Source organism: Pungitius pungitius, chromosome 12, assembly GCF_949316345.1.
Source record: "Pungitius pungitius chromosome 12, fPunPun2.1, whole genome shotgun sequence".
In the NCBI taxonomy this organism is placed as follows: Eukaryota; Metazoa; Chordata; class Actinopteri; order Perciformes; family Gasterosteidae; genus Pungitius; species Pungitius pungitius.
In genome coordinates, this window is record NC_084911.1 from 10,402,757 (window position 1) to 10,424,236 (window position 21,480).

The following is a 21,480-nucleotide window of genomic DNA, read 5'->3' on the forward strand; positions in this document are numbered from 1 at the left end:
GTAAACGACCCATAGATCTAGTGCTAGAAACATGCAAGTAAATGAAACATCTTCCCTTCCAGCCTCAAGTAATGTTTGACTTAATTTATTTAGGTTGATACAGCGTTTTTCTCTTTATGACTTGGAAACTTTTATACAAACAATTGAAGACTTAACATTCACTTTGACCTCTCTATCTAATTAATGAGTGAAATTGAAAGTGAAAATTGTATTGATATTTATTTAAATTAAATTTAAAGTATTTTTCTCAAATTTGTGACTATTGTCTCGAATGTTTTAAAGGTAGTCTTCTGTGTTTTTACATTGCCTATTTTCTACTACCCTACGAAGCTTAATCTTTTACTCTTGTTAAGAAGTTTCATTTTCAATTTTGAAAAATCTCATCAATAATGAATATTATTAGTATATTAATATTTGAATCTTTATGGGTCTTTACTTGCCAGTAAAGAATTTGAATGTAGGCATTAGCAACATTCATTCTCCAGAAAATTGTATTTTATTTAAATCACATCTACATTTTTGCTCTCCTTTTACAGCAATGACAGGTAAGTCTTGACCTGTCATAACTTGTTGTTGCAAAATAGCTTTAAATGTTCAATAATGCCACCATTAAAAGCAAATTAAGAAAATGGTAACATATGTAACTTTCTCTTTAGGATTTCTTAGTCAGCGACTGAAGAATGTGACAGGGTGAGTATGATTCATTGAAGTTTTAAATTTGATAAGTTGCAACATGTCTGAACTTACACTTTTTTAAATAGTAAATGATGTGTAACAATGCTTCTTGTTTAAATGTTCCCTTACTGTCCTTTTGTAGCTTTTTTGGAGGATCGACACAACCTATATCTGAGAGTAAGATTCTCAAAATGTTTCGGAATATTGTTCAAACTCAAAAGATTACTTTGCTCATCTACATATAAAAAGTGGGAAGAGTAGATCAAAAGTGTAAATAATGTCACTAAAATCCTGAACGTCCAACATACAAAAATACATTTGATCAATTAACTAAGATACAAATTGTGTGTTGGTTATATTACATCACCGTGTGCCTTCTACTTGTCAGCTTTGATTGAAGAATGGAGGAAAATACGATGGGGGTGAGAAATGTGTTTAATTTATGGTGCCTCTGGTGTTTAATGGATTTTTAAAAACCTTTTGAAAATCAAGGTGTACAACTGCACCAACAATTTAGTTGTGACTGACTGCCTCTATTACTTTCAATCTGTGCATGTGGTCAGTTTCATGGTGGTTTGATTTTAATGGGTGTTTCTGGCAAAAGTGCAGCTACGACAAAATATTTGTAATATGAATAAAACTGATAATAATGTTTAAGTGCAGTGAAAGTATTTGACATATAATCTTACCTTTTTTTTAATGAACAGCGAAAAAGAGGACCTACAGTTTATGAAGGATTATCAGCCTCATAACAAAGAAGTCAAACAGCTCAGAGTTCTGCTTCATGGACCTACTGGTTCTGGAAAGTCCAGCTTCATCAACTCTGTGGAAAGTGCTTTAAGAGACAAAGTCACTGGTCGGGCTCCAACAGATACAAACTCTGGAGAAAGCTTCACCATGAAAGTATGAATCCCTTCAGGGTGTGGTTTAGCTGTGGTCATATGTCATTCACTGTAACACTTCATGAAGTTAAACAATTATTTCACTTATTGTGGATTTACTCACTTTTTGTGTTAACTTGTAAATGTAATTGCAGCACACAGATGCTGAAGTTGAATGAAAACTACAGGCGAGGAGCACTTTGAGCAGCTTACGATAATATTAATGAGCATTAGAAAATGTTCCTCATAGATATTTTTCAACAGGTTTCAATGATGTCATCATGTCTTCACTTTTCTGTTTTACAGCGTCAAACGTACAAAATCAACAAAGGAGGACCAGGCACATTTTACCCTTTTGTCTTCACTGACATCATGGGCCTCGAGGGGTCAGACAAACAAGGAGTTTGTGTGGAAGACATCAAACTGGACATGGAGGGGCACATAAAAGATGGTTACAAGGTACAGTATAATTAATTACTGACATCATTAATCATTGTTTATGCATTTCAGTAAAACCACCCAGTTTGCTATCAATAATTGTTTTTATGTTATGTTTAAAGAATTATTTTCACAAGTTATGATATTTACATTACATTACATTACAGTTCAATCCGCTCTCTAAAATATCAGAGGATAATCCAAACTACAACAAGAGCCCCACCCTGGAGGACAAAGTTCATGTTCTGGTTTGTGTCATCAATTGCACCACAGTGAGTGTACTGCGTGATGAATCTAAGAGAAAGATGAAGCAGGTCAGACTTGCAGCTAGAGACTTGGGTAAGGTTTAATTTTTGTTGTTCATAAATTGAATAAAATAACCCGTTAAAACTAATTCTGATTAAGTTGTATCCCACTTTGTATTGGCAGGCATTCCTCAGCTGGCTGTTCTCACCAAAATTGATGAAGCTTGTGAAGAGGTCCGCTCCGATGTAAAGAACGTGTATAAGAGCAAGTACATAAAGAAGATGGTAGGTTTCTAATTTATGAGTTGGTAGAATGTTGTTATAATAATTTGGAAGCACTTTAAAATTGAAAGTGGCATTTCTTAAATGCAAAATCTTTCCATGTTAGATGGACCAAGTGAGTCAGGATCTGGGCTTTCCACTAAACTGCATCTTTCCTGTGAAGAACTACAACTCAGAGATCGAAAAAAAAATTGCGATCGATTCACTGATCCTGAGCGCAATGAACCGGATCATTAACTTTGGAGAAGACTTTGTCAACAACCCCTAGACCTAAAATACTGCCAAGGCCAATTTTGCTTTTAAAAACATTTGTTTGTGGGGCTATAATTAAATGGTCTCGCCTCTGCTAATCGTTAAATAAAGTATGTTATGCTGTATCATCCTCACTACGCATTTGAGTTTTTGCATTAGCTATGCTTTGTTGATTTAGGTGGTAATGTCTGATGTTCCAGTTCCCCAGTAATCATCAATCTGGTGAATAGAAGATCAAAACAAATAATTAAGTCTAAACAGGGCTAAATTTGATTGTGAAACTATCCATTTTTTTATTTCAATGTTTTCACTGTGTTGTTACATTGCGCTAGTACTGCTGTTTAGGTTAATCCACAAAAAATGAAATAATGACATTTGTTCCTAGTCTTCTAGTGTATTCCCTTGTATTCCATTGACTATATTGTCTTATAATGTAATCCCTTTGAAGTATCCTACGCAGTATTACACAATATTGTATATTCATAAGGGAAGGCAGTAACACTTGTTTACCGGGGCATCTGGGATTGAATTGACCAATTATGGCCTAAATAAAAATGGTATGTAAATATATTGTGGGTGTAAGAGCGTCCTTATAAAATGTGTTTACTGACATGTGCCAAGTCGAGTAGTGAATGTTTCTTGTAACTGACAACATCTATTCATCCTCCAAAAACATATTATGAAAATTCCACTTTTTTAGTGTTTCTACCCATTCATTTGGGTATCTGGCATGTCTACCAACCCAGAAACTCTGGAAAAAACAACGCCCACGATTTGTTATGGTTCTTGTACGTCAGAAACATCATGCTTGAGTGACTGAGAATGAGCTTCCTTATCATTCTCTCGTCTCTATGAACCGAGTGTCTCGGTTGGTCTTATTTTGTAGTTTCATGTCTCTTGTGTCCCTGGGTAAACTTCACTTCCTGGCTTATCCTGTGATTGTCTGCCGTGGCTCTGATTGTTTCCACCTGTGTCCAATCACCTGCACCTCCCCAGTGAATTTAAGCACTGTATGTCTTAGTGTGTGTTTTCATTGTTATAGAGATTATGTAAGTCACTCTTGATTATTAAGCACAACATTGATTTATCTAATTTACAGAATTTTCTGCATATTGCCACCAAAAGAGAGACTTCAAAAGCAGATGGATATGGAAGTAAATATGTGTCATGGGGTCATGCAAAAAATTTGACGGCAAACAATTCAACCACAACATCCGGGACCTCAAGGAAGAGCAATCGATTCTAGATTCAAGATCAGGAGCGTGCGTCAAGCAAAAGGAGCGAGCACCCAATACAACTTCGGCTTGTCGGCAGCATGGTGACCAGATTGTAGCCATGTCCAATAATAACGGGGCTTTAGAATTTCACAGAAGTCTCCAAAAACAGGAGTCGAAAATAATGTTTAATTATTAAACATTTGTAAGATCTACATGTGTGCTCTCCACTACGGAGAAGTGGATAAAAGCAAAGCTTTTGACAGAAGTCTCTGCGCGGTGAGATGAGGCTGACTGCACGGTGCCACGGAGGAAGCAGACGGTCCCGTTTACTACGCCTCACATCCCCCACATCCACGCAGATAGTTTCACACCGACCGCAGAAATGCTGCTCGAACACCTAAGTCAAATGACATTCCATCACTTGAATATGGTAGTATTTATAAACTTGGACCTACACAAGGACGTAAGATTGGCACTTTTCGCTGTTCAAAATCAGCCCTCTTTGCTTCCACCTTCTGGTGTAATCGTGATGCCTTCTGTATGCCAGTGAGATTTCACTCATACACTAGTGAGATGCACGTACATTCATTACTAAGATTACTCGTATCACATATAATATATGTGAAACGCTTCCACATCCTCATGTAAGAGCATACATACTTATGACTGAAAAACGTATACATACTTTTGAAACATTTATACAAATATATGTAAAACACTATCTTTACAATATATATACAACCTTTTTTTAATGTGCATGCATGAGTGTATAATGTTTTATATATCTGTGCGCGCATAGGTTTACACATTATGTATGTACCTAAAAGGATTAATAGGAACACCACACTAATACTGTGTTTGACCCCCTTTCGCCTTCAGAAGTGCCTTAACTCCACGTGGCATTGATTCAACGAGGTGCTGAAAGCATTCTTTAGATATGTTGGCCCATATTGATAGGAGAGCATCTTGCAGTTGATGGAGATTTGTGGGATGCACCTCCAGGGCACGAAGCTCCCATTCCACCACATCCCAAAGATACTTTATTGGGTTGAGATCTGGTGACTGTGGGGGCCATTTTAGTACAGTGAACTCATTGTCATGTTCAATAAACCAATTTGAAATGATTCGAGCTTTGTGACATGGTGCATTATCCTGCTGGAAGTATCCATCAGAGGATGGTACATGGTGGCCATAAAGGGATGGACACGGTCAGAAACAATGCTCAGGTAGGTCGTGGCATTTAAACGATGCCCAATTGGCACCAAGGGGCCTAAAGTGTGGCAAGAAAACATCGCCCACACCATTACACCACCAGCAGCAGCCTGCCCAGTGGTAACAAAGCATGATGGATCCATATTCTCATGCTGTTTACACCAAATTCTGACTCTACCATCTGAATGTCTCAACAGAAATCGAGACTCATCAGACCAGGCAACATTTTTCCAGTCTTCAACTGTCCAATTTTGGTGAGCTCTTGCAAATTGTGGCCTCTTTTTCCTATTTGTAGTGGAGATGCGTGGTACCTGGTGGGGTCTTCTGCTGTTGTAGCCCATCCGCCTCAAGGTTTTGCATGTTGTGGCTTCACAAATGCTTTGCTGCATACCTTGGTTGTAACAAGTGGTTATTTCAGTCAAAGTTGCTCTTCTATCAGCTTGAATCAGTCGGCCCATTCTCCTCTGACCTCTACCATCAACAAGGCATTTCGCCCACAGGACTGCCGCATACTGGATGTTTTTCCCTTTTCACACCATTCTTTGTAAACCCTAGAAATGGTTGTGCGTGAAATTCCCAGTAACTGAGCAGATTGAGAAATACTCAGACCGGGCCGTCTGGCACCAACAACCATGCCACGCTCAAAATTGCTTAAATCACCTTTCTTTCCCATTCTGACATTCATTTTGGAGTTCAGGAGATTGTCGACACCCCTAAATGCATTGAAGCAACTGTCATGTGATTGGTTGATAAGATAATTGCATTATTGAATTGAACATGTGTTCCTAATAATCCTTTAGGTGAGTGTATATCTAACATAAAATGGCAATAAACGTTTCCTGATTCCTAGTTTCTCATTGATTCTGAACTAACTAGCTGTGGTTATTTTGTGCATTGTTACGTGCCGTGTTTGGTTTTGCTTGTTTGTTGCTAGTTTGTTTGAGTCACTCTGCCTCATTTATACATGTGTAAATAGCCCAAATCAAGTAGTGTTTTCAAGCTCTGTCTCTGTACAAAAAATGAAAACATAAATACTGCACACTTTTCTCAGGTAAGACTTGCTTTCAAGTAACACAAATCACTTTTGAATGAGTTGTGTGGTGTGTGGTGGATAAATGGGTCTTCAGAACTAAGTACTTTTATTTTGGCTAAACATAAGCAAATATGAGTTTTTATGGATAAAGCTAACAAAGTACTACTTGTTGCATTTCTCTCTTGTTTTGTTCAGAGTAAAGTCTTTCTAAGCCTTTCTTTACTAAACCTAAATTACTGAAATTAGATTTTGGTCTTCTCACATCTAGGGATGTGTCGCAATTCTAACCATGACACCATGAGAAGAATCTGTCCTCTTGTCTACCTTAAAACCCTCTTTAATAACATAAATTTCAAGACATAGGAAAGAAAGAAACTCACTACCAAGTTACAGTTGCTTTGCTCTTGGCAGCCTCTGCTGGTCTTGCTGAGTCAGTGCAGTAAGTACATTTTATCCTGGAACCTGGTAATGAAATCTCAAACCGGAAAGTCTCCAATAACAACAGTAACACATATTATTAAAAAATGAGTGATATAAAAAATTAGTTTTCACCTATAAAATGGAAGTTAGGAACAGGGAACTGTCTTCATTTTCTTTGTACAAGCTTTAAAGTGAAAATAGAGACCCAAGAATATGAAGATAGACCCTGAACTTTATGTGTTGTGCGTTTCTCGTCCAAAGTGACTCACTTAGTTGTAACACCGGCACTACATGACGTCCCAGGACAAACTGTGTGTCCCCACTGCCAGTAGACAGTGATCACGCACAGAGAGCACACTGCCGGCCTGATGACCTGGGCCATCTGTGGTGGCCTCGCTTTTTGGTTTTTGGCTTCTATTTTCTTAAAAAAAGAAGAATGGTTTAAGGCCAAAGTACATTTCTGATCTGCTGATACCTTTCAAACCCCTACGAACCCTTAGATCGTCTAGGACTGGTCAACTGCTGAGTCACTCAATTCCTTTAAATCCAGATTAAAAACTTTTCTGTTTGCTGCTGCCTTTAATTGACCGTTTCTGCAATTCCGAACTCCTTAAATTACACTACAAATTTTATTCTATTTTTAATGTCTTAACGTCTTTTTTATATTTTTAAGGACTGTTTTTCTTTCATGTTTCAATCAATGTTCCTGTTTGTGAATCTCCTTGCTTTATGTTTGGATGTTTTTAATCTTTTTTTGTGAAGCACTGTATTGCCTTGTTGTTGAAATGTGCTATACAAATAAAATTGCCTTTTACCCTATAATTAAAATGCTTTTTGATATATGCATTTTACCTTGTTATCTGTCATTCATTTCACAACAAACATGCCAAATGAAAACACTTTTATTTTTGAGCTGTAGTTGTTAGTCACCTATTTTGTCTAGTGGTAAAACAAGTAAATAAATAAGGGTTTGATAATCCTTTAATTCTCCTAAATCACATGCTTTACTGTATCTGAAAGTGAAAGCAAAGACAGTATATAAGAAGGGTCTTCTTTCCATCACCACTGCACCACTACTGCACCACCCTACACTACGGCACTCTGCAGAGCCACAGATACAAAGGTAAGGGATTTCTATTTTGTCTACCAACTATTTTGATGACAAATATCTTTGTAGTGTATTATTATTCTCATGGTTTTATTAAATATTCCATTGAAAGATGTAAATGACCTGTACATCCAGTGCTAGAAAAATGCAAGTAAATGAAACATTAGAAAACATAAAGGTTTGCAAATAGGCGACAGAGTTCACACACTTATATGTCATGCACCAAGCCTACTCAAAGGTTTATTCTTCGGAGCAGTAATATACAGTTGCAAGATAAACATGCTAAAACAGGGTGGGGCTCTGGGCAATCATCTCTGGCACCACAAGATCATGAACATCGACGCACAAATATCTTGATTATTACATTACATTACATGCCATTTAGCTGACGCTTTTATCCAAAGTGACCTACAATAAGTTTATTTTAACCATAGGGATAGAAGAGCAAAAAACAACCACAAGTGCAATATCACCACAAACTCTCGGCTACACCAATACAGATACTATTTATATTAATAGTCCTGTTGAGAATTCTGTTTACATTACTGTACCACCGTGGGTGTAAGGGGCTCCGGAAGAAGACAGCAGAGAGTGCGGGTCCAATATATTTTATTGATTATTTTCAGGGTTCTCGTGCTTCCGCTTGTGTGGCGTCCCGCTCACTTGTTCACCTCGCTCGCCGCCTCACTGGGTCATATATGGGGACAGAACTAGTGATTATTTCCCCCAGCTGAGGCTCATCGCCTCTACCTGGCACCGTTCCCGGAGCCACTCCCCCTCTCTTCCCCCTGCAGCCGAGCCGCATCCACGCCCGGCACCACATACCCCCACCGCCTGACTTAGGCCGGGCAGCCATCCGGCCTAGCCTTCTCCCCCCCTCTCCGGCCTCGGGAGGGCGGGAGAGGAAGTCTGCCACGACCATCTGCGCCCCCGGCCTATGGACCACCTTGAAGTTAAAAGGCTGTAGAGCCAGATACCACAGAGTGATCCGGGTGTTGGTATCCTTCATGCGGTGGAGCAATTGGAGCGGGGCGTGGTCCGAACAGAGGGTGAATGAGCGCCTCAGGAGGTAGTAGCGCAGGGAGTCCACCGCCCACCGGATGGCCAGGCACTCCTTCTCCACCGTGCTGTACCTGGCCTCCCTCTCTGATATCTTCCGGCTGATGTATAACACAGGGCGGTCAACCCCCTCCACCTCCTGGGACAAAACGGCCCCCAGCCCCCTGTCCGATGCGTCGGTCTGCAGAGTAAAGGGGAGAGAAAAGTTAGGGGTGGGGAGGAGCGGTTCCCCACAGAGAGTCTGTTTTACCTTTCAAACGCCCGCTGGCCCTGCTCCAGGGTCGTAAAAAAACGTGCAGTGCCCAGCCGGTCCAGGAGTTCGCCGACCTGGGGCATTGGGTAGGCATCGAATCGTGACAATTTCCATGTATGTCTAACATATAACGTTTCCTGATTACTAAATCCTGATATATATATTAATTCATATATCAATATATATACTATGGTGCTCCATAATAACATTTTAAAATGAAAACGCAACAAAAGCTTGATAGTAAAATACTTTTTTATTGTAATAAAATGTATTAGCAAGACCAGCTGACGCGGTGACGTCATCAATGTTTTCGGTTCTCCCGTACCCGTTATTCAGAACTCCCGAGAAGACTATCTCAGACCTCTGGGTACCTTGTTTTCCTTAAATATTACAGGTACTTTGATGTCCTCTGGCTGAAGAGCTTTTTTACGTTTCCAGTTGATGCTCTTACCAACATCACCACTGAACATGCAGGCAAGCTCCATGTGACAAGTTGTGTGTCATGTCCATTGATGGTTGCCAGGGAGGAAATCTAAAATAGATTTTAAAAAGTTATATTATTTCTAATACTGAATTGAATGTTTTTAAAAAACAAAATGCAATCAAACAGTGTACTATTTACTGTTGCTGGGTGACCTACTGGATTGTAGAATGTGTTCCTCCTGCTGTTCTTCCACTGTCCAGCTGTGGAGGTGGTGGAGTACGTGGAAGAGGTGGGGGAGGGGCAACTGTTCCGCTGGTGGTCAGACCTCTGGAAGTTGAAGGGGCCGCTGTGTCACTAGTGGTTGGACCGCTAGAAGAGTAAAATTTTCTTCTCACTGTCCTCAGAGTAACCAAAGAAATGGCTATGAAGGGGGTTAAAAAAAAGAAGTAAACTCACATAAAATAACACTGAATGACGGATGCTGTTTTTTTTTAAATTAAGGTAAAAGAGAGAATATTGAAAAACGTATATGCATTTACTCACACTGGCTTTGGCTTTCTCTTCATAGGAATTGCCTCCTCTTACTGTATACCAAATATTTGGTCATCCTTTGTCTTGCCTCCAAGTAATAAACTGAAAAAGGTAAGTCAAAATAACAGAATTAAAAAGAAAGTATAGAGTTATAAACATAACAATCAAAATGAACGAACAGATTTAAATGTTTTTCCCCCTATAATTAAAAACATGTGGTAAATTATATTTTATATCCTTATACGACTGCCAAAAGAAAATTAGCATACCGTATGAGGTATTGACTCTGCCGTCATATGTCTTCCAGTCAGGGCCCGGTTCCTCTGCATTATGGACAGAACCGTCCACTCTTTTGTCCCTCTGGTAACGAGGCCACAGGCAGTCACCATCATTGTACCGGCTGTGTGGCACCACTGCTACGGTTTGGCTGATGATGAACTAAATAAAGTGAAACATCGTGAATTATTAAGAGCAACAAACGACTACTGTCAGTAACGGAAATACAACTTTCTGTTCCAAGAACCTTATAAATCAATACTCAACAATGCTGTATAGGCAGGAGTATGTGAATTAACTTAGTGGCATGCTATAAGAATGTAATTAAACAGAAACAGGCTCTTTGTACACATTGAAGACAAGCTCAGGGTCCCCCAAATTTAGTTTCTTTGAATATTATCAAATCAGGTGAAATTCTAACCGTATAATTGTCGAGAGAATAAAAAACAATCAAACAAGAGTCAATTAGAATAACCCATATTAATTAATAATAAACTATTTGCTTTTGCACCACCCGAGTCCATTTCAAAGGTGATAAGTTTACACATCTGAACCTTTTAATAATAAATTATGTGTAATAATGCTTCTTGTTTAAATTTTGCTTTACTGTCCTTTTGTAGCCATGGGTAATGGATCGTCAAAACCTGCTGCTAAAAGTAAGATAGTCAATATGTTTCAGAACATTGTTTAAATCAGAAGAATACTTTGCTTGTCAAATTATCAAAAGCGTTAAGAGTAGATCAAAAGTTGTAAATAAAATCCTGAACATTGTCTAAGATGAAAAAATACATTTGATGAATGTAAAAAAGATACAAATGACTAATTATGAATTTTTGTTGTGGTTATATTACGTTTATATTACAGCTTTGATTGAAGAGTGGAGGAAAATACGTTGGGGGTGAGTGGTGTGTTTAATTCATGGTGTCTCTGGCAACAGTGCAGCTACCACAAAATGTTTGTAACATAAATAAAACTGATAATAATGTTGAAGTACAGTGAAAGGATGGGACATTTGATCGTACATTTTCTTTAATGAACAGCGATACGAAAGAGGACCTGCAGTTTGTGAAGGATTATCAGCCTCATAACAAAGAAGTCAAACAACTCAGAGTTCTGCTTCATGGACCTACTGGTGCTGGAAAGTCCAGCTTCGTCAACTCTGTCAACAGTACTTTTCGAGGAAGAATCACTGATCGAGCTAAAACAGATACAGCCTCCTCAAAAAGCTTCACCACGAAGGTATGATTCCCTTGTGTCTACGGTTTAACTGAGGTTGTATGTAACACCTCATGAAGTTAAACAATTCTTTCACCTGTTGTCGATTTATCTTTAAGTCAACTTGTGAAGATAATTGCAGCACACTGATGAGACGAGCAGTACATTAAGCAGCTTGGAATCATATAAATGACCATGTGACAAAGTTCCTCTTAGACATTGATCAAAAGGTTCAATAATGTCATCATCTCTTATTTTTTCTGTTTGACAGCGCCGAATCTACAAAATCAACAAAGGAGGACCAGGGACATTTTACCCTTTTGTCTTCACTGACACCATGGGCATCGAGGGGGCAGAACAACATGGAATTTGTGTGGAAGACATCAAACTGGACATGAAGGGGCACATAAAAGATGGTTACAAGGTACAGTCCAATTAATTACTGACATCATTGAGTGTTGTAAAAACCTGTCCTTCCCTGGGCGTCTTTCAGATTGCGCTTAAAACTCACTTGTTTTCTTTAGCATTTGATAATGCCTTGTAAGGTTTGTACATCGTATGTTTTGTATTAATTCTTTGTTTTTATTTTGTGTGTTTTTTCTTTTACTGTTTATTTTACCTTCTGTACAGCACTTTGGTTCCACTTGTGGTTTTGAAAGTGCTTTATAAATAAAGTTGAGTTGAGTTGAATTGTAGATGCATTTCAGTAAAACCATCCAGCGATTTGCGATCTGTTTTGTATAATAATATAATATAATACAATAATTGTATTTATGTAAATATATGTTTAAAGAACTATTTGCACAAGTTATTATGTGATTTACATTGTTTCTACAGTTCAATCCGTGCTCTGAAATATCAGAGGATGATCAATATTACAACAAAAGCCCCACCCTGGAGGACAAAGTTCATGTTCTGGTTTGTGTCATCGATGCCAGCACAGCGAGTCTACTGGATAATAATACTATAACCAAAATGAGGCAGGTCAGACTTGCAGCAAGCGACCTGGGTAAGGTTTAGTTTTTAAGTTTCAAAAATTGAATCTAATAAGCTGTCAAACATAAATCTGATTGAGTTGTATTAAACTTTGTATTGGCAGGGATTCCTCAGCTGGTTGTTCTCACCAAAATTGATGTAGCTTGTAAAGAGGTCTGCTCCGACGTAAAGAATGTGTGTAGGAGCAAGTACATAAAGGAAATGGTAGGTTTATCTTTTATGAGTTGGTAGAATGTTGTTATTAAAATTGGAAACATTTTAAAATTGATACACAAAAATAAGCTTTGAGAGGCATTTCTTGAATGCACATTTTTTCCAAATTAGGTTGATGCAATCAGTGCGTACCTTGGTCTTCAACCAAACCACATCTTTCCTGTGAAGAACTACAACACAGAGATGGAAACAAATGATGACATCGATACACTGATCCTGAGCGCACTGAAACGGATCATTAACTCTGGAGAAGACTTCGTCAACGAATCGTAGACCGAAAATACTGCAGAGGCAAATCTTACTCTATCTCAGCTTAAAAAAAGTCTGTTTGTGGGGACATATCTATATTATTAAATGGGACTTGTTTAATTGTAGTTATAATCAATATCTTATCTGATAGCTATGTTTTTTTAAATTAGGTAGTGATGTCTGATGTTCCAGTTTCCCAGTAATCAGAAAGATCAAAACAAATAATTAATTCTAGGCTAAACTAGATTGTGAAACTTATGTTATGACTACGTATATGACTACTGATTGACACATTGTGCTAGTGCTGTTTAGATAAACCCACAATAAAAAACATCAAAAATGACATTTGTTTCTAGTCTCCTTTTGTTGTATTCCTTCTTGTACTTTCCTGTTCCTTTAGACAACTGATGAACAGGTAATCAACAAGCAGTGTGGTTTAGCAGAGGGTTCTAAATTAGATTTGATGTGGGACCAAAATCATGGGGACCGACAAGAGACATTTGCATAATTATTAAGTCTGAAACAAGACATAAATTATAAATTCGACTGATGGAAAAAATGCCTCTCGTGCTGTTATAGTGACACTAATAATTGTGCAGTATCGTGTGTACGTTATATTTGCTGACAAATATGTTTGTCACTTTTTTAAGAAGTACCAAAATACAAACTAGTCTGTCACCAATTTGGTGTTCTACTCCTTTTCTACTTTTTATTTTATGTCCAATTGTTGTCCAACTGATCTGCTTGCCCACAGAATGTCTACAGTTCTACAAGGTCTACCTTTCTTTGTCAGGAGCCAGGCGGCTTGCTGAAGGACTGTCTGGTAAGACTAATGCGTCAATGTTTTAGTTTTTAAAATTTGCATTAAAATTGTATTGGGAAAAAATGAGAACTTTAAAAAGGGGGTGATTATTGATTATAGTTTCTGTTTGCTTTTTTTTCTGTAGAATACAGACCCAGAGGAGTCTTGGAATAGTCACAATGGTTGAAGGAGATGTTGGAACGGCCCGCTCAAGTCCAAGAAGAATCGCCCTGGTTATTGAGCAACGGATTGTCTGTAAGATGTATGCAACATCTCAACATCAAGGCTCTTTTGTTGAACTCATCTATTTTGACTAAATGCCAGTGATGTGTTGACCAAATCTGGTCCAAAAGATCCCTAATGACCAATGTATAGTTTGCAGTTGTCTTGTTGCAGACAATACGATAGTTGTTTTTGTTCCTGTTCATTCATAATAAAGGCAACAAATCTATATACTGTTGTTGGTTCATTTATTTTTTTCTTTGTCAGGTCATCTACTATGAGCAGAAAACCTTTCAAATACGAGTTTGGTTAAAACTAATGTGCCCGCAATAGAGAGAGAAATCACCTGAATGCCTGACCTTTTGTTTCCTTAGAAGAAGTAATGTAGTGCAAATATTTCCACTTTATTTTTCACAGTACACAGCTTATAAAGCCTGCAAAGACGATGGAGGCTTTTACTCTTTCATTTTCAATGGCATAATGGGCCTTGAGAAAAAGACCAGTGAATTTGGAAGATCCGGAACGTCTCTCGGTTACGTATGTAACCTTCGTTCCCTGAAGAGAACGAGACGCTGCGTAAAGACGCTGTGGGAACGCCCCTGCGTGACCGCGTCATGAAGCACGTGTGAAATTCAACCAATGGCGAGCTGGTACGTCATAGCGGGGACGCCGGACCAGGGCGCTACAAAGGGACCCGAAGGGCAGGACCATTCATCTCTGAAAGGCCGAATCGAGTGCCACGGGCAGGCCGGGAGTATGGCAGAACGCTTTACGCAGCGTCTCGTTCCCTTCAGGGAACGAAGGTTACATACGTAACCGAGAGACGTTCCCTATCAGGGAACTCGAGCTGCGTAAAGACGCTGTGGGAACATTTATACCCATTCACCGTATGAGCAGGTGACCGTGGTGTGAAGTTTTCAAAAACGCACACTCGACGAGAGCACCTGTGCTCAAGGCGAGGGTAAGGTCCCCGAAAAGGAGGGCTTCTGCAGCCGCCATACCCCAAGTAGAATGGGCCCGGACAGCCAAGATGCGGGCTGACCGGCCGATTCATAAGCAAGTGTCATGGCAATAACCATTCACTTGCTGCGGCTCTGTTATACGCCTGGTCCGACGTCAGGAACGGAGGACCGGGTGCCACAAAGGAAGAGAGATGCCCCAAAGGCAGACGGGAAGACCTGTGGAAACATAGGAGGACCTCCAGTATTGAACCCCCCGGGCAGTTAACTGGGTCCGCAGTTGTTGGCACCATCTACGGCATACGCCCTCCTAGTGGCGGGACTCTGGAGTAGCAGGTGGTCTCTACGACCTCAATCGAGAGACCGGACCTTAAAGGGCGGGCCCCCTTAAGGGCCACGCCCATAGCTTCCAAAGCTCCGGGCGGGGGTGAACCCCGACGCCTGAGACAGCCGGTCCGACCTGATAGGGATCTCCACCGGGGGGCCTGCGAGAAGCGATATTAGGTCCGCAAACCATACTCGGGCCGGCCAGAACGGGGCTACTAACAGTAGGCTGACTCCGTCCTGACGAACCCCACCCAGAACCCCTGGGAGCAGAGCAACCGGGGGGAAAGCGTACAAGCGCATGCTTTTTGGCCATGCCTGTCCCAAAGCATCCAAGCCGAAAGGGGCGGGGTGCGTGAGGGAGAACCACAGAGGACAATGAGTTGTCTCTGCGGAGGCAAATAGGTCCACATCGGCGTGGCTGAAGTGACCACACAGGCACTCCACCGCCTCTGGGTGGAGTCTCCAGTCCTCGGCCCCTGCCTCGACAGGGTGTCTGCATGATCGCACCCCAGCCCGTGAGGGAAGCGTCTGTCGCTTGGGCTAGAAGCCCAGGGCTAGAAGCCCAGGGTGCCTCCATATGACCAAGGCCCTCGGGCAGCGCCGAGTGACTTGATCAGGCGGTGCTGGTTCCCCCTTGGGCAGAATCCCTTGGTCTTGCGCCACCACTGCAACTGTCTTAAGAGTAACAGGCCGCGGAGGATCACATTGGATGCCACAGTGAGTGGCTGGCCTAGTCTAGCCTGCTGAACAGCAGAGAGGATCGAAACTACCCGAGCGGGAAACAGGTGTGCCCGCATCGTGGTCGAATCCCACATTACACCCAGGAAGGTGGTCCTACGTGCTGGGGACAGCACGCTTTTCCTGGTGTTGAGTCTCAGCCCCAGACGGTTGATATGGGCGAGCACAACATCATGGTGTTGGGCCGCCGGGCGCTCGGAGGGCGCTAAATCAACCAGTCGTCCAAGTAGTTCAAATACGGATGCCCTGGAGACGCAATGGCGCCAGAGCTGCATCCACGCAGTTAGTGGACGTACGGGGCGAGAGGGCTAGGCCAAAAGGAAGGACCTTATATTGGTAAGCTTTATCCCCAAAAGCGAACCTCAGGAACTTCCTGTGTCGAGGGAGGATGGGAATATGAAAGTAAGCGTCCTGGAGATCCACCGTGACAAACCAGTCCTCGGACCTGATTTGTGCCGCGATCTGTTTGAGAGTGAGCATTTTGAAGCTCAACTTCGCAACAGCGCCGTTCAAACGGCGGAGACCAGAATCGGACGCAAACACCCATCCTTCTTTGGAACGATGAAGTACCGGCTATAATAGCCTGACTTTCTGTCTGGGGGGAGAACTCGTTTTACGGCTCCCTTCCGCAGCAGGGTCTGTACTTCTCGTTCCAACACCAGAGCCTGCTGGGGGTCTACCACCGTGGGTAGTACGCCCCGAAATCGAGGCGGCCGCCACCTAAACTGGATGGCGTAGCCGACATCGATTGTGTGCAGGACCCATTGAGATACGTTGGGGAGGGCTCTCCACTCACCCAAAAAGTTTCTCAGGGGCTCCGACCCCTCGGGGCCGGTCTCTGGAAGTCCCGGGTCTACAGACACCGCGCCCTGTAACAGTGTACTGGCAGGGAAGCGCTGATGTAGTAGAGCCGGCACCCTCCTTAGAGGGAGCGAGCGGCCCTCAGGCTCAAGCTCGCTGGACCCGGTCGTGCCCCGAAGCAGCGGCGGGAACAACGGACCGGCTTCCGGAGAGTGGGGTGGCACCTTACCACCTCCGGTGGGGGTCACTCTCCGGGCCCTGACCCTTACGGCGTCGGGGCCTATTGGACGAAGTCCTCTCCGCGGCGGCGGTCCTCAGACCAGACCGGCTGCGAGAGAACCTCGCCCGAGCGTGCCGTAATGCGGCCCGGCCTCGACGGGGGGGTGCGCGCCGCGCGACGCTCTCCTGCTGCACGAGGTGGTGAGGCCCTCGTGGCGTCGTCGGGGAACGAAAGAGTCGAGCGCCTCCGCCTGCAACCTCTCGGCGCGGAGTTTATCCGCCACAGCCCCAATGGCACCTTCGAAGAGGGTAGTGGGGGAGAGAGGGGCATCCAGGAGAACAGACTTGTCCTCCTGCAGTGCGGAGTGGCTCTGCCAGACTTCGCCGTCTCTTTGGTGGCTCGTAACGCGAGGTCAGCCGTGTGCCTCAGCTCACTTACTGCCTCGAGCGTTAGCTCCGTCCCCTCGGCCACGTCGGCCAGCAGCTCTGCCTGATACGCTTGGATAAGCGCCATCTTGTGCAGGCAGCAGCACGCCGCTTGCCCCGCCGCAGAGTAAGCCCTGCCCACCAGAACGGAGGTAGTCCTCGAAGGCTTGGTGGGCAATACCGGTGTCCTCAACGACACGGCCGCGGGGGAAACATGGCTCGCCAGGGCCCCCTCCGCGGTCGGCATCCTTCCGTAGCCATGTCGCCTAGCCTCAGCTAAAGACGAGTACAATGCCGTACGCGGGTTGTACACGCGAGCAGACACTGGCCTACTCCAGGACGCCGACACTACAGTGTGGACGTCAGGGAAGAATGGCAGGCACTGGCGTGAAGGCACTCTGCGGGAAGGTAAAAAGCGCTCCTGCAGTCTACCGGGGGCAGACGGCTGCCGCTCACTCGCCGGCCAGCTGATGTGTAATCTGTCAGCTGCTCGGGTGAGGACCTCCAGCAATTCTTTTGCGGCAGCGGGGGAATGAGTCGCCTCGGCGTCAGCCTCAGCTGTCGAGCCGTTCTCATTGAAGAGAGCTCGGCGAGCGACGCGAGATTGCCAAGGCAAATGCTCACAGTCTGCACCCTCGAGGGCTAGCTGGGCGTGCTCCAAGCCTAAGCAGACAACACACAGATCGTTTGAGTCTCTGCCCGTGATAAATCGGGTGCAAGGGGGAACACACTGGACAAACCGCTCAGCCATTTCTATCTAAGTGGGAAACTTCACACGCACTAGATTAAGGCACAGAGATGAATGGTCCTGCCCTTCGGGTCCCTTTGTAGCGCCCTGGTCCGGCGTCCCCGCTATGACGTACCAGCTCGCCATTGGTTGAATTTCACACGTGCTTCATGACGCGGTCATGCAGGGGTGGTCACGCAGGGGCGTTCCCACAGCGTCTTTACGCAGCTCGAGTTCCCTGATAGGGAACTGGCCCTAAAGCGACACGTGTCAGATGGTTATCAGGTAAAACTCTTTAACTCTGAATTTAAGTTATCAATTTTTCTTGTTGTACGATTATGCATTTAGGATTTTTTTGCGTTACGTTTGTATTCCAAATTCTATTGTTTAGCTGTTCTATTTGATAGTTGATAGTAGTTTATCTTTTTAAAATTGTTTTCCTAATTCAATCCTAAAGTCCAGCTTCATGTCCCACTCTGGAGGACAGAGTTCACTTCCTGGTGTCTGTCATTCCTGCTGTCTCAGTGTCTGTATTAAGTGAAGCTGTTGTGAAGAAGATGAGAGAAGTCAGAATGACAGCCAGTGAAATGGGTAAGAGCAGAGATCTCACTGGTCATGAGTGTACTGAAGGAATCGGGTCTGGTTTCATGAATTTAAAACACCAGCAAAGTAGAACGGATTATTTCTGTCTTTACAGGAATTCCCCAACTGGCTATTTTGACAGAAGTTGATGAAGAGTGTCCAGAAGTGGAACAAAATATGGACAAAGTATATAAGAACAAGGACATGAAGGAACTGGTTAGTTTCTATTGTTGACTTGTTTTTAGTCCAATTTTTCAGAAATTAAGCAGAAGAATCTATTTTTTTTATTTGACATTCACTAATCAACCAAAATCCTGTGATCCTGTCTTAGGTTGACAAATTCAGCGTGTTACTGGGCCTTTCTCCAAACTGCATCTTTCTCATGAAGAACTTCCACTCAGAAATCCACACCAATGACAACATGAATGTGCTGATCCTGAGTGCAGTCAAACAGATGATTTACTTTGGAGAAGACTTTCTCAACAAGAAGTAGAACTTCAAGCTGCGGAGACGAACCTCACAGCATGACAATACTGCTTTAAATGCTTATTACATAATTGTGCAGTAATATTTGGGTAATTTTCATAAAATATTTTGAATGTTCTAAACATAAAAAACACATACATAACTACATGATATTAAATGGGACTTAAAAAGAGATTCTCACAAAATTTATCTATATTTTTATTTATGACCAAATGTGAAAAACATGTTTTCGTGTGGTGTCTTCACGGAATTAAATCTTTTATGAGTTTTTAACATAATTCCGAAACACAAATTACACCTTATGCTGTCTTATGTTGTTGGTGTGGTATGACTGGTAACAACTCAGCTATTGTGATGCTGGCTTCAGGTACCATCCAATCATATTATTACACTAAAACCACAGAGGGACATATGTATCGACTGCACATGCTAAATAACTTAAACAAATGAGACAAGAAACCATTTTCCAGTGACGGCTAGTAGTCGTTGGAACGGTTTGGCCGGACAGGAGGGGGCGCTAGTAGTCAGTCCGCTGGTGCTTGGTTTTCAAAACAGTGGCCAAATGACCCGTTTCAGACTGAGCAAAAACATAATCCCTTTGTGTTCATTTCTAAAGCCTCGCATTAAGAAATATATCATTTTATTTAAGAGGCTGCGCAACTTGACGGTCGCTGTGTTGTGCCAGATCCTCAATAAAGTTAGAAAAAAAAACATTTACGGCAAACCCATGGTCATGAAGATACTCATTTAACGTTACATGGAATTTTAATGACGCTAAATACCCAAATGAAATCGGCTTGTGCCGTTCTGACAAAGGAACCTTCCACCGACCACTTTTCGCACTAGACACCACCTCGCAAAGAAGAGTTCAATGGACCCCCCCCCCCGAGCTCCCCGTCCATCACCCTCCTCCAGTATCCCTCCTGTCCTGCCACGGAGCTCGTTGTGGAGAAGTCAGGCTGAATCGGTGAATTAGTGTCACGACCGGGGTAGGCAGAGTCAGGACCCAGCGGCGTAGCACCAAATTCTGGGCCCTGTATACTCTCAATGTCAGTGGGCCCCCTACACATGCCATTGTACAATGCGGGTTAGCAAAGGGCCCTGGGTAGTCAGGTCCATTTCCCCCCCCCACTACCACGCCCCAGGCAGGACCCAAACGCAGAGTTGAAAAGCAAAAGTTCTTTAATACATGCTGACACGGATCTGGAACTCACAAACAGGACCGCGATTCAGGGTAGACATTCACGAACAGGTGGAAACAATCAGGGACATGGCAGACAATCAAGGGGATGACAGGACAAGTTTACCCAGGGACACAAGAGGCAGGAAACTACCAAGTAAAGCAGGAAATAAACCCCAAATGTGACAGTACCCCCCCCCCCCCCCCCCCCCCCCAAGGGACGGATTCCAGTTGTTACGCGTGGCGTAAAGAGAGTCTTCCTTTCTGAACTACCGCTCCATGACAACATTCCTTTATTACAGAATTGTGCAGGGTGATTTTTCTGAAATCATTTAAAATGTTTTGTATGTAAAACCAGTGTATCGTAAAAAAAAAAGATAAATCATAAATACTTTGGGGATAATAAAGATAAAAGTTTAAAACCTTGTTAAGCAATAAAAATGAAATGAGTAAATAATCCAACAGATATGAAGCTGCAATAAACTTTTAAATAGTTTGATCCCTCTTTCTTCCCAATGTTGTTTTATGCTTTTCTTCATTTGCATGTTACCATCTCCTTTTACAGGAAAGAGATCATTTCAGCTCCTCAATGTTGAATCCATTGCAAAAGTGCTTCAAATTTTAAATTATGCCAATATTAATAAATGTGTCAAAGTGATAATGATTCATTTGAACCATCACCTTTTCTTTTTACAAGCAAAAGAGTGCAGGTACGATTTTTTTTTTTTATATCAATTCAGATAAAAGTTAAACCTTGGAATTAGATTGTTTAATCTCTTTCTAGTCTATTAAAATGACACATATTTGTTGAGAATAAATTATTTGCTTGTGCAGTCCATTTTAAATGTTATAAGTTGAAACACGTTTGAACTCACGCTTTTTGATAATAAATGATGTGTAATAATGCTTCTTGTTTAAATGTTGCCTTATTGTCCTTTTGTAGCCATGGATGAAGAACAGTCAAAACCTGCTCGCGCTCCTGATCATGCTCCTGCTTCTGAGAGTAAGATACTGACAACATTACAGACAATT

The 21,480-nt window shown here is 42.3% G+C and overlaps 2 protein-coding genes across 2 annotated transcripts in view; both read left to right on the top strand.

Moving 5' to 3' along the window:
- LOC119220639 (interferon-induced protein 44-like) overlaps nucleotides 1–21,480 on the top strand; it is a 59,636-nt gene that overhangs the window by 22,638 nt on the left and 15,518 nt on the right. Inside the window, exon 7 of the mRNA XM_062566142.1 lies at nucleotides 11,793–11,945. Within this exon, the coding sequence (XP_062422126.1) occupies nucleotides 11,793–11,945 (153 nt within the window). The remainder of the gene's footprint in view (nucleotides 1–11,792; nucleotides 11,946–21,480) is intronic.
- LOC119220636 (interferon-induced protein 44-like) lies at nucleotides 536–3,339 on the top strand. The gene is made up of 8 exons (XM_062566137.1): nucleotides 536–690; nucleotides 818–852; nucleotides 1,064–1,097; nucleotides 1,383–1,578; nucleotides 1,863–2,015; nucleotides 2,162–2,333; nucleotides 2,424–2,524; nucleotides 2,628–3,339. The coding sequence occupies exons 1-8, from the start codon at nucleotides 629–631 to the stop codon at nucleotides 2,787–2,789; spliced, it is 915 nt and encodes a 304-aa protein (XP_062422121.1). The 5' UTR covers nucleotides 536–628; the 3' UTR covers nucleotides 2,790–3,339.